Source organism: Tachyglossus aculeatus, chromosome X2 (assembly GCF_015852505.1).
Source record: "Tachyglossus aculeatus isolate mTacAcu1 chromosome X2, mTacAcu1.pri, whole genome shotgun sequence".
NCBI lineage: Eukaryota > Metazoa > Chordata > Mammalia > Monotremata > Tachyglossidae > Tachyglossus > Tachyglossus aculeatus.
In genome coordinates, this window is record NC_052100.1 from 3,691,065 (window position 1) to 3,708,391 (window position 17,327).

Genomic DNA, 17,327 nt, shown 5'->3' on the forward strand with positions numbered 1-17,327 from the left:
GGGGGGGAGACCAAGCTGCAGTCACCACGGCAATCGATCGTTAGTGTTAAAAAAAAAAAAGGAGGATGCTCTTTGGTTACGGGACTCGCGTTCAAGCTTAGATCAGAAAGTCTAGAGCTACGGGGTCGACGAAGCCGCTGACGTTGTATTACCTAAACCACTGATTGAACCTAAGAGAGCCCGCGACGCCGGGGGGGGGGGGGGGGGGGGGGGGGGAGGAGGAGGAGGAGGAAGGGAGGGCCCCCGGCCCACCCTCCCCTAAATGCTGTCCATCGCCTTGAACTCACTGAGGGCCTGGACGGGGTTGACGTGCTTCTTCTGGGACGCCCTCTTGATCATCTTCTGGGTCTCGTCCTGCTTCTCCCTCTTGACGAGCGGCTTCTTCTCCGGGGCCTTCATCTTCCAGGACACGGCCGGCAGGTTCAGGGAGGCCATGCCCTGCGACTTCTGGTACTTGGTGGACGCCACGTAGGAGGCCTTCACCGTCTGGACCACGGCGTTCATCAGGTTCTTGGCCGCTTGGATCAGCGACATGGCGCTGTCAACCTGGAGGACGGACGGACGGACGGACGGGGCGGGGGGCGATTCAGCGGGGAGGGCGGGTGGCACGGAGGGACCCACCCACCCACCCCGGGGCCCGGCGGGCACCTACCCCGGACACCACCAGCTCGCCGCCCAGGTTCTGAACCTCCGCCTTCACTTTGCTGCAGATGTTGAGCTGATGGCAGTACAGGGCGATGCGCTGGAGGTAGGCCAGCAGATCCTGCTTGCAGGCCGAGTCCGGGCACTGGAAGACAAGATAATAATGATAATAACGATGATAATGATGATGAAGGCACTTATTAAGCGCTTACTATGTGCAAAGCACCGTGCTAAGCGCCGGGGTGGTTACAAGGTGATCAGGCTGTCATTCAATCGTATTAAGCACGCTGACTGTGTGCAGAGCACTGGACTGAGCGCTTGGGAAGTCCGAGTTGGCAGCATCTAGAGACGGTCCCTACCCGACAGCGGGCTCACAGTCTAGAAGGGGGAGCGAGACGACAAAACAAAACAGATTAACAAAATAAAATAAATAGAATATGTACAAATAGAGTAATAAATCCGTATAAACATATATACAGGTGCTGTGGGGAGGGGAAGGAGGTAGGGCGGGGGGGGATGCATAATTCAAGCTAAGCATTCAGGGAAGTGCAAGAACTCTCATCTTTGGACTGCTGAAGCTTTAATGATAATTGTTAAGTGCTTACTATGTGCCAGGCACTGTACTGAGCACTGAGGTGAGCCCACTGTTGGGTAGGGAAGCAGCGTGGCTCAGTGGAAAGAGTCTGGGCTTTGGAGTCAGAGGTCATGGGTTCAAACCCCGGCTCCACCCATTGTCAGCTGTGTGACTTTGGGCAGGTCACTTAACTTCTCTGTGCCTCAGTTACCCCATCTGTAAAATGGGGATGAAGACTGGGAGCCCCACGTGGGACAACCTGATCACCCTGTATCCCCCCCAGTGCTTAGAACAGTGCTTTGCACACAGTAAGCGCTTAACAAATACCATCATTATTATTATTATTAGGGACTGTCTCTGTATGTTGCCAACTTGTACTTCCCAAGCGCTTAGTCCAGTGCTCTGCACACCGGAAGCGCTCAATAAATATGATTGATTGAGGTGGATCCCACGGGTCTTCATCCCCATTCTACAGATGAGGGAACTGAGGCCCAGAGAAGTGAAGTGACTTGCCCAAAGTCACACAGCTGACAACTGGCAGAGGCGCTGGGCCTCCCGCCCGCGCCCGCCGGTCCCCCGCCACAGCCTTCCAACGACGGAAGCCGCGGGACGCAAAAACCGGCGGGACGAGCCCGCTGTTGGGTAGGGACCGTCTCTGTGTGTTGCCAACTTGTACTTCCCAAGCGCTTAGTACGGTGCTCTGCACACAGTAAGCGCTCAATAAATACGACAATGAGTGAATGAACCGAACAGGAAAATGAAGGACGCGGGAAGAGGCCCGAGAGGACCGGCTCGCTCTGTCGGCCCCGGTTCGGTCAAGGCCGACGCCGCTCGGCTTGCTGGCAACCAGGCAGGCTGAGCGTCGAATGGAAACGGCGTCGCCCACCCAAAACAGCCGGACCGGGTCCGCGCCGGGCCTTGGGGACGCCAACGGAGGAGGAGGATCGTATTCTTTGAGCGCTTACTGTGTGCAAAGCACTGTACTAAGCGCTTGGGAAGTACAAGTTGGCAACATAATCACGTTCACGGCTCACTTGGCTTTGGGAGACACCCCCATCCCACCCCCCGGGGAAGGGAGGGAGGGACAATCGCCAACTGGGATGATCATCATCATCAATCGTATTTATTGAGCGCTTACTGTGTGCAGAGCACTGGACTAAGTGCTTGGGAAGTACAAGTTGGCAACATAGAGAGACAGTCCCTACCCAACAGCGGGCTCACAGTCTAAAAGGGGAAGACAGAGAACAAAACCAAACATACTAACAAAATAAAATAAATAGAATAGATATGTACAAGCAAAATAAATAAATAGAGTAACAAATATGTACAAACATATATACATATATACAGGTGCTGTGGGGAAGGGAAGGATGGGGGATGGAGAGGGGGGTGAGGGGGAGAGGAAGGAAGGGGCTCAGTCTGAGAAGGCCTCCTGGAGGAGGTGAGCTCTCAGTAGGGCCTTGAATAATAATGATGATGGTATTTGTTAAGCGCTTACTATGTGCAAAGCACTGTTCTAAGCACTGGGGAGGGTACAGGGTGATCAGGTTGTACCCCGGGGGCTCGCATTTTAATCCCCATTTTCCAGATGAGGGAACTGAGGCCCAGAGAAGTGAAGTGACTTGCCCAACCTCTCCGCCCCGCGCTAGTCTCCTAGCAGGAGGAGGTATTTTAGCAAGTCCCCGCTCGGTCCTTGGCCTCCGGTCCCCAGTCGGACATCCCCGCCGGCTCAAGAGGCCGGGGCAGGTGACGGGATGAACCATCAGGGCTGCGCTGGTGACTCTTTCGTGGAGAAACCTCACGCTGGCTTCTTCCGGACCCCAGAAACCGCCCCCCGGGCCTCGGGCCGTGGCGCCGCGCGGGACTCACGTGGTCGGCGATCGTCCGGCCCAGCTTGTCCATCCTGGACCCGGCCTCGGCGATCTTCTTGGCCGCGCTGATCACGTCCGACGTATTTTTGAGGGGCCCCTTCCCTCTGCAAGACAAAGCCGCTTTGACGGTCGTAATGACGACGACGGCACCGTACTAAGCGCTGGGGGTGGATTCAGGCAACGGCGGCCGGATGATGTGAGTGACAGTGTTACGGGCGGGGAATGGGTCTGTTCTCCCAAGTGCTTATTACAGTGCTCTGCACATGGTAAGCACTCAATAAATAGGATGGAATGAAGTTAGTAGGGTCGGGGCGGGCGAGGGCTGGCAGCCTCTAACAAGGTCTGCCTCCCTGCGGGCGAGGCCCGGTGCTTTAATGGCGACCAGCAGAAAACAATAATGGTAATGAAGGCATTAAGTGCTTAGTACAGTGCTCTGCACACAGTAAGCGCTCAATAAATACGATTGATTGATTCGTTGAGCGCTTACTATGTGTCAAAAACCGGTAGATAAATCGGGTTGGACGCAGTCCCCATCCGACGTGAGACACGGCCTTCGGCCCCATTTTACAGATGAGGTAACTGAGACCCAAAGAGGGGACTTGCCCAGAGTAGGCAAGTGGCGGAGCCGGGATTAGAACTCACGACCTCCTGACTTCGAGGCCCGGGCTGTAGCCGTTCGTTAGGCCGCACTGTTCCTTCTAGAGAAGCAGCGTGGCTCGGTGGAAAGAGCCCGGGCTTTGGAGTCAGAGGTCACGGGTTCAAATCCCGGCTCCGCCACTTGTCAGCTGGGTGACTCTGGGCAAGTCACTTCACTTCTCTGGGCCTCAGTTACCTCAGCTGGAAAATGGGGATGAAGACGGTGAGCCCCCCGTGGGACAACCCGATCACCTTGTATCCCCCCAGCGCTGAGAACGGTGCTTGGCACGTAGTAAGCGCTTAACAAATACCATCATTATTATTATTATTATTAAGTTAGTAGAGGTGAGGGACTGAGTGCGCCGGTCCGGTGACCGGTCCGTCCCGCGGCGGCTCCTCACCGGGTGAAGTCGGTCATCTCCATCATGATCATGCACATCTGCTTGGCCAGGACGATGATGTCGTTGCCGCTGTCGTCCCACTTGGACACCTCGGCATCCAGTTTGCTCTTCTCCTCCTGGAAGCTGGCCACCTGCTCCGCGATCTTGGCCTTCTGCTCTTGGGGAAGCTGAGCCATGATGGCCTGAGCGCCGCCGGGGGAGGAAGAGGAGGGTTCACAGAAGGAAAGGGCGTTGGGGTGGGCTGTGGAGAGCACTCCCGGCAACCCACGCGCCGAGAGAATACTTGAACGGGTTCCTCTTAGGGCAGTCTCCTCCCGTCCGGGGCCCAAAGCCGTGGCCACGAGCCCCTCCTTGACGGTGGCCCGTCTACTGGCCGAGGGCAGGGGTCCGGGCGCCCGAGCCCACTCGGGGAGGATGCCGGGGGGCTGCTGGGGATAGGGCTTGGCACGGAAATCCAGAGGCCGTGAGACCCGCTGCCCCCTCCCTCCCCACCGCCCCGTATTTCTGGAGATTCAATTCCAATCCTGCCCGAGGGGAGAGGAAAATTTCCAAGTGGAGATTCCTCATTAGTATGCCAATGGACATTTCCCTCTCCTCCTCCCTCCTCCCTCTCCATTTTCAAGGTGAGTGGCAAGTAAGAATCATAATGACGGCGTTTATTAAGCGCTTGCTCTGTGCAAAGCACTGGTCTAAGCGCCGGGGAGGTTGTCCCATGGGGGGCTCACAGTTTTCATCCCCATTTTCCAGATGAGGGAACTGAGGCCCAGAGAAGTGAAGTCTTCTAGACTGTGAGCCCGCTGTTGGGTAGGGGCCGTCTCTGTATGTTGCCAACTTGGACTTCCCAAGTGCTTAGTACAGTGCTCTGCACACAGTAAGCGCTCAATAAATACGATCGAATGAATGAATGAAGTGACTTGCCCAAAGTCACACAGCCCTGGAACGGGAGCCGTGACGTGGGAGACGGGGAAATTTGTCGCGAGGGCTCTGGCCCCGGGACCCTGAGCACCCCCGGGATGGCGGGTGCAGGCAAACCAGAGCTGCTCCTCCAGGCTCTGGGGCCAGGGGGAGGACTGCGGGTCTGGGGAGAGAGGGATGGGGGGTGGGATGGGGGTGTCTCCCAAAGCCGAGTGAGCCACAAACACGATTATGTTGCCAACTTGTACTTCCCAAGCACTTAGCACAGTGCTTTGCACACAGTAAGCACTCAATAAATACGACTGATTGATTGATTAGTAGAACGGAGAGGCCCCAGCCAAGAGGCTGCTCCTGGCATCCTCCCAAGGATGCAAAATGGTCCCTCCTGGAGATGCAAGCGACCCTCCCGGCAAACGGGCGGGCCGCGGCCGGGCTCCTTCCCCGCCCCATTACCGGCGGGCGATTCTTTCCCTGGCAGCGGGCGCAAAAGCCGGCGAGGCGGGGGGCTCTCGGGTCCCCGGGGCCCGCTGGTTCTCCCCAACGCCAATTTGGCGGTGCCGCCTTTGAGGGCGGGGAGAATGGGAAGCCAACCCCCGGCTCCCGGTGGGAAAGGACCTCGGTCCCCCCGGGGGCCCCGTGTCCGTCTGCGGGAATCGGAGGGGGCCGGAGGCCGGGCCGCCCCCGACAGGGTCTTACTCTTGCACTCTGGCCGGCGATCAGTTGGTCGTCCTCGGTCTGGACGCTGGTCCGACTCCTGACGTCAAAGTCTTCGGTCTCAAAGTCCGAGTCGTCCAACTCTTCTGGAGTCTGAAAGCGAGGGAAGATGACGGGCTGCGGTGAGTCACGCCGTATTTTCCGGCCAACGGAACTCGCCCCTTCAGCTCCAGAGGCCGAGCGCCGAACCCTCGCCCCCCGCCCGACCCCGGGGCCGTGGGGTCTAGGTTTCCGACCCGGGGCCGAGGGACGGCTGACGGTGCGTGAAGCCCCGTCTCCGGGTTTTCAATCCATCTGACCGCTCCCTTCACACTCCCCACAGCCGCCATGGACCTCCCGGAATTTATCAGAGCAGAAATCTTCTTGCGCGGGATGTAATTCAACGGGAAGGCCGGATCGAGGGAACCCAGGCTACCGAGCACTCATATTTCTCCCGGGGACAGACGGGAGCGCGGGGCAGGCAGCTCGGCCCCGTTTCCCCATTCCCGCTGTCCCCACGGGAGAGACGGAAAGTGTCCAGCCTGATTAGGTAGCCCCCACACCCAAGGAGTAGACAGAGGATAAAAGCTGTCATCTCCCGAGCGCTTACTACAGTGCCCTGCACACAGTAAGCGCTCAATAAATACCACTGACTGACTGAGGACGAGAACCCAGGTCCTTGGATTCCCAGGTCCTGGCTCTTCCCACCCTAATCTGGCAGGGTTGGCCTGGTTTTAGGAGGAATTCACCCATTCCGGGGGGTGGGTGGCTGTGCAGCAGTGGCACCGTGTTGAAATAATAATAATTATGATGATGATGGTATTCGTTAAGCGCTTACTATGTGCCGAGCACTGTCCTAAGCACTTAGTCCAGTGCTCTGCACACAGTCAGCGCTCAATAAATACGACTGAATGAATGAATGGGGTAGGGAATCCGGTATCCCACCTGGGGCTCGCAGCCCTTAATCCTCATTTTCCAGTTGAGGTGACTGAGGCCCAGAGAAGTGAAGCGGCTGGCCCAAAGTCCCACGGCTGACAAGCGGCGGAGCCGGGATTAGAACCCACAACCTCGGACTGCCAAGCCCGGGCTCTTTCCACTGAGCCGCGCTGCTTCTCCCTGCATGTAAGGTTCCCCAGCTCCAGGGAGCTTTGCCGGAGCGGCAGCGAGAGGGAACGAGGGGAGTAGAGCCCTGTTGTAACTGATTGTCGTTTAGCCCTAACGAGCTCTCTCTCTCTCTCAATCAATCAATCAAGCGTATTTATTGAGCGCTTACTGTGTGCAGAGCACTGTACTAAGCGCTTGGGAAGTCCAAATTGTCTCGACAATCGACCGAGGGCACTTTATAGCCGCATTTAATAATGGCATTTATTAAGCGCTTACTATGTGCAAAGCACTGTTCTAAGCGCATTCACCCGTGCCACGTCGCCAGCTCCCCGAGGACGACGGGGGCCGTTCCCGCGTCCTCACGTCATCAGACCGGCCCACCCGACCCGCCGCCGCCGAGACCAACGCGGACTGACCCCCCGCCCCCGGATGATGATGATGGCGTTTGTTAAGCGCTTACTATGCGCAAAGCGCTGGGGAGGTGACAAGGTGATCAGGTTGTCCCACGGCGGGGGCTCCCGGTCTTCATCCCCATTTTAGAGATGAGGGAACTGAGGCCCAGAGAAGCGACTGGCCCAAAGTCACCCAGCTGACAGTTGGCGGAGGCGGGATTTGAACCCATGACCTCTGACTCCAAAGCCCGGGCTCTTTCCACTGAGCCAAGCTCCCGGAGAGCCGGCACAGGCGAAACCCTGGCAGGACGAGGCCCGCCCCGAAAATCAACCACCGGAGTCCAGAGTGGGCGGGCACCTTGCCTGGGTCCGTGGGCAGACGCCAGCTCGCTGCCACCCGCCACACGCATCTCATTTGGGCCCAGAGACCCCCCAAAGGAACCAATCTGCCACCCTCCAGGGACTGCTGGCCAAGAAACGCGCCGGGGGAGACGCCACCCACACAACACAACACAACCGAGGGAGAAAAAATAACTTACGCAACACCAGCAGCGCAGTGAGGGGGTACGGGGTGCGCGCCCACTCTAGCTAGGGGACCCCGGTGCCCGACACCCAGCGGGGTCCCGCCTCAGAGGGCTGCTTAGAGAGGCGGCGTGGCTCAGTGGAAAGAGCCCGGGCTTGGGAGTCAGAGGTAAGGGGTTCGAATCCCGGCTCCGCCAACTGTCAGCTGGGTGACTTTGGGCAAGTCACTTCTCTGTGTCTCAGTTCCCTCATCTGGAAAATGGGGATGAAGACTGCGAGTCCCCCGTGGGACAACCTGATCACCTTGTATCCTCCCCAGCGCTTAGAATAGTGCTTTGCACATAGTAAACGCTTAATAAATGCCATCATTATTATTATTATTATTATTATTAGAAGGGGCCTGGGGGAGCAGGCTGACAGGGAGCGTTTTTATTCCGGCCCGGGAAGACCCTGCCGGCTCTCAGATGGCAGTGTCGCTAGGCCCGGGCACCACGATGGGTGCCCAACGCGGAGCGCCTTGAGACGTCCGTACGGGAAGCCGGCGTTCCTTGGTCCCCGGTCCGTGGGCGGCTCTGGGCAGGAGACCAGCCTCCTGGAGCCTCCACTTGTTTATCTGGGAATTCTAAGGCTGCGCAAATTCCTGGGGGGAGGAAGGAGGCGGAGGGGGGGTGGTTTCGCCCCAGCTAATCCGGGCTTTGAGACGAGGTACCGCACGAGCCGAGCCTTGGCCGGTTGGGCCGGACCGGACCTTTTCCAGGTGGCCCGGGCCCCCGACCGAGGCGACCGCCGTCCGGAATCTCATTCCCAGACACTGGGCGGCCAGGAATGAGATTCCCGCGTCGGACGGAGCCTCTGAGGGCCGTCCCTCCTCCTGCCTCGGGAAGCCCCAGAATAAGACAATAATAATGACGGCATTTAGTAAGCGCTTACTATGTGCAAAGCACTGTTCTAAGCGCTGGGGGGGATACAAGGCGATCAGGTTGTCCCACGGGGTGCTCGCAGTCTTAATCCCCGTTTTACAGATGAGGGAACTGAGGCCCAGAGAAGTGAAGTGACTTGCCCGAAGTCACACAGCTGACAAGTGGCGGAGCCGGAATTTGAACCCAGGACCTCTGACTCCCAGAACCGGAACCCTGATCAGCGCCGGCCCTCAAGGAGCTCACCCTCCGATGGGCGAGGTGGCCCTAAAAACCCGCAGAGCCCCCGCGGTCAAGGACGCTTGTCTGCTGTGTGGCCTTGGGCAAGTCGCTTCACTTCTCTGTGCCTCAGTTACCCCATCTGTAAAATGGGGATTAAGACTGTGAGCCCCACATGGGACAGGGACTGCTTCCAACCCAATTTGCTCATATTCTCCCCAGTGCTCAATATACTGCCTGGCACTTGGTAAGCACTTAACACGTACCACGATTATTATTATTACTATTATTACCACTAGAAGCACCGTGGCTCAGTGGAAAGAGCCCGGGCTTTGGAGTCAGAGGTCATGAGTTCAAATCCCAGCTCCGCCACTTGTCAGCTGTGTGACTTTGGGCAAGTCCCTTAACTTCTCTGGGCCTCAGTTTGCTCGTCTTCTCCCCAGTGCTCAATACAGTGCCTAGCACATAGTAAGCACTTAACACGACGTACCACGATTACTATTATTACTACTAGAAGCAGCGTGGCTCAGTGGAAAGAGCCCGGGGTTTGGAGTCAGAGGTCATGGGTTTGAATCCCGGCCTGCGCCACTTGTCAGCTGGGTGACTTTGGGCAAGTCACTTCACTTCTCTGGGCCTCAGTGACCCCATCTGTAAAATGGGGATGAAGACTGGGAGCCCCCCGGGGGACAACCCGATCACCTTGCAACCTCCCCAGCGCTTAGAACGGTGCCTTGCACATAATAAGCGCTTAATAAATGCCATTATTATTATTATTACCCCAGTCTCTACAGGATCTCTTCTTGCATTCTTTACGGCTGCTTGTTACATTGTACTCTCCCAAGTGCTTAGCACGGTGCTTCGCACTCATTAACCATTCAATAAATAACACGGATTAAGCGCTCCATAAATGCCACCGATCAATACCTAACAGGGAAGGGGAGCAGCCCGGGAATCGCAGGAGTGCCGCGAACCAGATAAAAAAAAAAAAAATCATCCACCACGGTTGCCGGTTTTCGGTCCTTTTTAGCCTTTTTAGCTCATTTCCATATTTAAAGGTGGAGTCTGCTCCCGGCGCACGCTGGGCGAGATCTTCGTGTTTCCAACCCGTTCCCTTCACGCTTAATATGCCGGTCCTAAATCACCCTGTCACACCGGAGCACGTCAGCTCACCCTTCCTTGACAAAGCCCGGGCTGTCGCTTGAAACCAAAAGTCACTTCAGACAACCTAATTAAATATTTCGAGTGAGGAGCGGCTTTTAGATTCCTGGCTTCAATACGCTGTTAACCGGGAAAAAAACAAAAAGTCTAACAGAAGAACAAGCCGCCCCCGGCCCGCGACGATCCCCTGTCCAAGTGGGGCGAACGATAAGGAGGCAAGAAAGGAACGCGGCCGCTCTCCCGCCCGCTCGCTCACCCTTATCATCAGCACGGCCTTCCGGATGTCCCGGATGCCGTCGTAAACCAGGCGCGAGGCGTCGATGAACTCGTTCTCGTCCATCGGCTGAGCGGGGTCGGAGCTGAGCGCCTCGACGGCCGCTTCCACTTGCTCGGTGAAGCGCGGCATGACTGGAGGCGGCGGAGGGGCGGAGCGGGTTCATCGGCGCCGCACGCCCTTCCGTAGAGCCCGGCTCCCTCCCGAGGGATCGCGAGCCGACCACCCGGAGGGGGGATTCGGGCCGAGCGGGAGGCGGTGGAAACGGCGGCCTCCCCAATCCGGGAGTCCCCCCGCCGAGTTCCCCGGAGGGGTGCCGGCGTGCCGGACGGCCCTCCCGTCCTGAACCGCGCCGGGGCCCGGTCCGCGCGGGCCCACCTGTATTGGACAGCAGCTTGGTGGCCTCCAGCACCTTCTCCGTGTAGACGCCGGGCTCGTAGTTGTCCATCTCCGAGGTGACCACGTGGATGACCCGGGCGGCCCGGCCGCGGATCGCCCCCGCGGTGCGGTCCAGCCCGTCCACGTCCTTCTCTTGCAGGGCGATGACGCACTTGTTGACGTCTTCCAGAATGTGGTTCTCTGCGGGAGAAAGAGACGGCGAGGGAAGGCCTCGGGTGACACCGCTTCTTCAACCTACCGGGCTTGTAGAAGCAGCGTGGCTCAGTGGAAAGGGCACGGGCTTTGGAGTTGGAGGTCATGGGTTCGAATCCCGACTCCACCACCTGTCTGCTGTGTGACCTAAGGCAAGTCGCTTAACTTCTCTGAGCCTCAGTTACCTCATCTGTAAAATGGGGATTAAGACTGTGGGCCCCACATGGGACAACTTGATTACCTTGTATCCCCCCAGCGCTTAGAACAGTGCTCTGCACATAGTAAGCGCTTAATAAATGCCATCATTATTATTATTATTATTGATAAGCAGCTCATTCGACAGGGAGTGGATAAAGATAACTATAAGAGCTGCGATCATCTGTCAAGTGCCACGTGTCAATCAATCAATCAATCGCATTTATTGAGCGCTTACTGTGTGCAGAGCACTGTACTGAGCGCTTGGGAAGTACAGGTTGGCAACATATAGAGACAGTCCCTACCCAACAGTGGGCTCACAGTCTAAAAGTGTCAAGCGTCAAAAGTGTCACAGTGTCAAGCAGCATTCTAAGCACAAGACAATCAGGTCGGACGCAATCCCCGTCCCACGTGCAGCTCAGTCTGAGGGGGAGGGAGTAGGCCGAACCCCCATTTTACAGACGAGGAAACCGAGGCACAGAGGAGCCTTGTCCAAGGAAGGCCCCACAGCGGGAAAGTGGCCAAGCTGGGACTAGAACCGAGGTCCTCCGGCTATCTTGTACTTCCCAAGCGCTTAGTACAGTGCTCTGCACACAGTAAGCGCTCAATAAATACGACTGATGATTGATGATGATGATCTGGCCCGGGCTCTTTCCACTTTGTCTGGACAAAGCGATCGAGAAACGCTTCACATCGGGGCCCCGAGCTGAAACCATACCGGGCCAAGCTAGAAGGGCTGGATTCCGGGTAGCTGAATTATGACGGAAACTAGCAGGGAATAAATTCCTTCACCAATAAAGCCACGGACAAGTTGTAACTAGGCCCAAGCAGAAGGTCGGTAATTGTTCTTTTCAGGAGCTTGGAATGAAAATAAGTCTCACCCCAACCTGAGCTACAGCTGGTGTCCCTGAAATGCGATAAAGCACAGTTTCTTAAGCCTCCATTAGGCCCAAGTTAATGCCTGGTAAGATCCTCCCCCAGCCCCGCGTCCGTCAGATGCAGAGGGCTCATTGCATTCACGGGTTCGAATGAGTTTCCAAACCAACATCGTCAAGCTGAAATCCTTCTGCGGCTGACTCTTTCCCCCTCTCTCCCGCCCCCGGGTCTTGGCTAGCCTCCCGAAACTCAAGACGACTTGGGATTCCTAATGGGGGAAAAGGCCGGCGGCAGGTTGGGGACGCTTCGGACGTACCGAAGAAGCCAAAGTCACTGCAATGCTGGTACTGGAAAGAAGAGGAGGGCGGGAGGGAAGGCAGAAATGAAGTGACAGTGCGAGTCGGAGGCACAAAGGTTAACGGTTTTTCAGGGCAGAGCTGAAAAGGGTAAGTTAAAGGGTAAAGTAGTTGTTCTCGCCTCTCCGTTACCAAAAACTCCAGCCTTTCAGACCGAGGCAGAAGCGGGGGAAATTAATGAAGAATCGTCCTCGGCTCCCTATCTCCCTCCCTCGCTCTTTCTGCCACCTAAGCGGCGTTCCCTCGCGCCAGAATGAGGGCGATTCAAACATCCAAATTGTTGCCAATTTGTACTTCCCAAGCGCTTAGTACAGTGCTCTGCACATAGTAAGCGCTCAATAAATACGATTGATGATGATGATGATCCACGTCTCCGCCACCCGCCGTGACGAGGGCCGAAACCTACGTGGGATCCCCGAGGGGCGATTATACAAAAATGAAGGGATAAGCGAAGAGGGGAGAGCAGGAGAGGGGGCTTTCCTAAAAAATCCAAAACCGCTCAAAAGGCAATTCCGGATCAGAGGGAAAGCGAGGGGGTGGAGAGAACTGGCTGCTGATGGGCAAAAGGGGCGAAGGGGGGAGTTCCTAAAACCAATCGCCTTCCATTGCAAAGACCGACACGCCGGACACCCGTCCATTCCGCAGAAACGGGCCGACCCAACAGCTGAGGTTGGGTCGCTGGAAATTTCCCATGATGAGGGGCCCGGCCGGTTTTGTCCCCGATCCCCGACTCCACGCACACCCGATAAACGCCGAGAGGAGGAGAACCGCGTTTCGAGGAGAACGGGATAGGGCGGATCGCGGAACGATGGTGGGGCCAGCACTTCCAAGCTATAAATCCATGCCTTATCACCCGGGTTTCCCCGTCAATGGGTACCAGTCCCGACCGTCTGTCTAGGAGGCTCCGAGGAGCTGCTGAAAATCCTGGGCTTCGGAGGACTCTTTCGGCGGCGTGACGGACCCCACCCCTGGACGTTATCGACCGTTGGGGATTCTTGTTCCCGACTCATTCATTTTGAGAATTTTCCCGGGCAAAGAAAGGATAATGATCTCCCTCCTATTTAGCAGCTATCGATTTTCCAATTCTGTCCAACCGCTTTGGGCACGGTGACTCTACGGAAGGGACAGCGTTAAGAGATCGATGCTGTTACGCTGCCCAAAGGATTTTTTCACTCTGCATATCCCTCATTCATCAGAGCGTCCTGGGACGGGGGTGGGGATTTACTATTCCCCAATTAGACCCGGCACCAACTCCCCATCTCGCTAATCTTTTATTTGGGACAAATAAACGAAAATTCCGGCACGCAGCCCTAAACGGATGCCGACGTCAACTGCATTTATATGGAAAACGTTGTCAAATAACGGTTCGGGTGAAATTCAAACAGTCTCTATCACTTGGACAAATTTCACACCTCTCCCCTTAAGCGTTCGGTCAATAGAAATGTATTCTCGGTTTGGCGTCTTCGATGCCCTCCTGGGTTTACGGGGCGACGGCGCGGGAGAGGGCAGGTCGGGCGTTCTGGGGAGGCGGGCTCGTCGGCTGGGAGATCGGGAGCCCCCCGAGGGATGGGGGGAAAGGACCAGGAGGGGAGTGTTTAATCCCTGCCTGTGCATTCTCTCTCTCAGAGCATGATCCGATGCGCTCAACACAGCGGGCGATTAACCGACACCATCGACACTGTCACCTCTCTGGGCCCCGCAGGATGACGCGCCGGCAGGGGTGAGATCGACGGTGAAAGGGACCCCAAGAACCCCTCTCTGGAGCCCCCGGGGAGGGGGAAGACTTTTTTAGGGGAAGAAACCCCTCAAGAAACAGAGGTGATTATGACGATCGAGGAGGAAGACGAGCCAGGGACGCTACTCGCTCCGTGGCCCGAACGGGGCAGCAATTCTATCCGACTCGGGCGTGTCCGAGCGGAAGGGGCCCGGGACCTGGGTTCTGATCCTGGCTCTGCCGCTTGTCTGCCGTGTGACCTTGGACAAGCCCCTTCACGTCTCTGGGCCTCGGTTTCCTTGTCTGTAAAATGTAGGGGGCGAGTTCGGTACCCTGCTGTGGGAACGGGGGACTGGGCCCGACCCGATCACCTCGGATCTCCCGCCAGCGCCCGGGACGGTGCTTGGCGCACAGTAAGCGCTGCCAGGATTATCCTTTCCTATTCCCAACGCAGAAGTCCCCTGCTGCCCAAGACGGCGGGGGAAGTTCATTCATTCATTCCATCGTATTTATTGAGCGCTTACTGTGTGCAGAGCACTGTACTAAGCGCTTGGGAAGTCCAAGTTGGCAACGTATAGAGACGGTCCCTACCCGACAGCGGGCTAACAGTCTAGAAGGGGGAGACAGACAACGAAACAGAACATATTAACAAAATAAAATAAATATGTACAAATAGAATAGAGTAATAAGTACGTACAAACATATATACAGGTATATACAAGTTCTGCCAGTTCTACCTCCCACTTTAGACTGCGAGCCCCATGCAGGACAGGGACTAATTCGCTTTTATCGACCCCAGCGCTTAAAACGCCGATCGACCCACGGTAAGCGCTTACGAAATACCGTATGAATAAACAAATGAATTCCCTCGATTGAATGAAATAAGCAGCTAAGTGTTCCTCTCTCTTTGGAGGGTGGCCGTGGGGGGAAAGCGGTGATCCTTCAGCAGAGGAAAAAAGTCCAGAGTTCTGAGACGGGAACCACCACGGATGCGACTTGGGAATTTCCTTTGCTCTGGACCCACCTGCCCAGATCCCCCGAGGGTGGTAGCACCGCTCGGAAATGCTACGCTGAGGCGATTCCGTTCAGTTCCCATTATCACTGGGCGACCTGCCCGTTTCAGAGAGAGGCTTAGTACAGTGCTCTGCACATAGTAAGCGCTCAATAAATACGATTGATGATGATTGATGATGACAGAGGGGCCATTCTGTCCGCACTGAATCGCGGCCTGACGGACCCGGAGAGGGCCTGACGTTGGCATGAGCGGCGTTTGCCGACTCAAAAAAGCCCCACGGCCTAGGGGATATAGCGCAGGCTTGACAGTTGGAAAGACCAGGGCTTTAATCCTGGTGCCGCCACTTGTCTGCTGTATGACCTTAGGTGAGTCACTTCACTTCTCTGGGCCTCATCCTTATCTGTAAAACGGGCATTGAGACTGTGAGCGCCGGGGTGTGAGGGGGCATTGATTATCTAGTATCTGCCCCAGTGCTTAGAACGGTGCCTGGCACGTAATATGTGCTTAAGAAATACTAAAAAGTGAAAAAAAACCCACTCTGGGCCCCTTCACATAAGGTCAACAGGGTATGACGTTCCACTAAATGCGACTGATACCCAGAGCTGGAGAGAAGGGGGAAAAGAAATCACCGAGCCAAGCGAAATTTCATTTTTCTCCTAGCTATTTCTTAAATTGCAGAATTTTGCAGTTTTTTTTCCCTTCAGCAAGTCCATCTAGTCACGCTTCTTCACATTATCTGTACCTGCGAAAAAAAGAACTGTAACACACCCAAGACTAAACTTACATATTTCCCGAAGAGCTCAATTTCTCTTTGGTATAGCTGGGATTTTGAATTGGGTTTTGGGGTGTCTGCCCTAAAGGTAATGCTGTAATTTCACTCCACTCTTGGGAGGATTCACTTAGTTCTCAATAATTCCAGGATGGTTGCCTGAGAACATTTCTTTCTATTTAGTTCCATTTTGCCTTAGGAGATCCTATCATATCAGGCCCTCTGCAGACAGAAATTTCCAAGAGAGAGAGAGTGTGTGCATATATATATCCTTTTTTCCCCTATAGATACGAATATAAGCCTGTCCATAGGAAAAAAAGGACAGGAAATAAATATTATGGGGAAGTGGAAGAGGGCTTTTCATTTAGATTTCAGAGTCTTCTTCGTTTACATCTTATTAAAAACTGTGTGTTTGAAGGTGGCGTGTTTTTGTCCAAATCTAAGGAAAAGAACAATTCAGTGCTTTGCTGGAACAACAACAGAAGGCCGAGATTTCCCAAAAAAGCTACTGCTGCATTTTTGGCACCTGCAAAAAGATGTGCTTATGAGAAATTGAGGGGGAAAAAAGGAAGAAAAAAAACAGTACCTGCAGCTTGTCAGTAGCATTGCGGTTTATTTTTTTAATTTTATTGGGGAGGGGGTTGGGGGGGTTACTTTTCTTCTCTCTTTTTTTAAAGTATTTTAATATTTCAAAGTTGGGCCCTTCTCTCCCACAGGGGCGAAACCAAAGACAGGTCTGCCATAGGGAGCCGGAGGGGAAATCGGAAGCGAGGTACACGGAAATGTACTCTAAACCTTATGTAGGTCACCGCTGGTGGAGGGCTGTGTGCAGAGCCTGACAGGCCGGCTTCCATTTTCGTCTCTCGGGTTCTCGGCCACGGATCCAGGTAGCTCCACCGGCTCAAAAGCATCAAATCCGCTCACCCTCCCCTACCCGGCCGGGACGCGGGCCGGTGAATCCCAGAAGCCCCGGGGCACGTCTCCTCGGAGACGTGGGAAACGCACTCGCGTTCACCGGACTCCGGGGAGACGGGATTGAGATTTAGCTCAATGAGGCAAAGACGATGAATTGCATTTGTCGGAGCAATTTTTCTATAGGAATGCGATTTACTCTGTCGCTACCGGTTTATGTTTACATAATGAAATCAACTGTTTTTGTGATGGGAATTACCCAGATTTATTTTCCCTTGCTCATAATTAAGTGGCACTTAAAGATATTTCCGCTCTGCTTTCTGTCGGTAAGTCAAGCAGACAGAAGCCTTTAGAAAAGTCAGTGGTTAAAGAAGGGTGATGTGGGGGCTGAGACGTGTTTGCAGGAAGGATGAAAAATTGCTATCATTTAGTCCGATAGGAACAGGGCGGTGGGGGGCTTGGCCGGGGGAAACGTGACAGGTCAGAACTGAACATCTGTCCCACAGACAGGGTTTTAGGGTTTTTTCATGATATTTTTGAGCTGTTGCTTTTCTTCAATCAATCAAGCAACTGTATTTATT

General features: G+C 55.2%; 1 protein-coding gene across 3 annotated transcripts in view; it reads right to left on the bottom strand.

Moving 5' to 3' along the window:
• Positions 1-208: 208 nt before the first annotated feature.
• CTNNA1 (catenin alpha 1) overlaps positions 209-17,327 on the bottom strand; it is a 148,820-nt gene continuing 131,701 nt past the window's right edge. For all 3 annotated transcript variants that reach the window (XM_038770589.1, XM_038770587.1, XM_038770588.1), the window contains exons 12-18: positions 10,697-10,897; positions 10,301-10,452; positions 5,736-5,846; positions 4,125-4,306; positions 3,086-3,191; positions 653-787; positions 209-546 (exon numbers count right to left, since the gene is read on the bottom strand). In XM_038770589.1, coding sequence (XP_038626517.1) covers positions 259-546; positions 653-787; positions 3,086-3,191; positions 4,125-4,306; positions 5,736-5,846; positions 10,301-10,452; positions 10,697-10,897 — 1,175 coding nt within the window. In that variant the 3' untranslated portion in view covers positions 209-258. The remainder of the gene's footprint in view (positions 547-652; positions 788-3,085; positions 3,192-4,124; positions 4,307-5,735; positions 5,847-10,300; positions 10,453-10,696; positions 10,898-17,327) is intronic.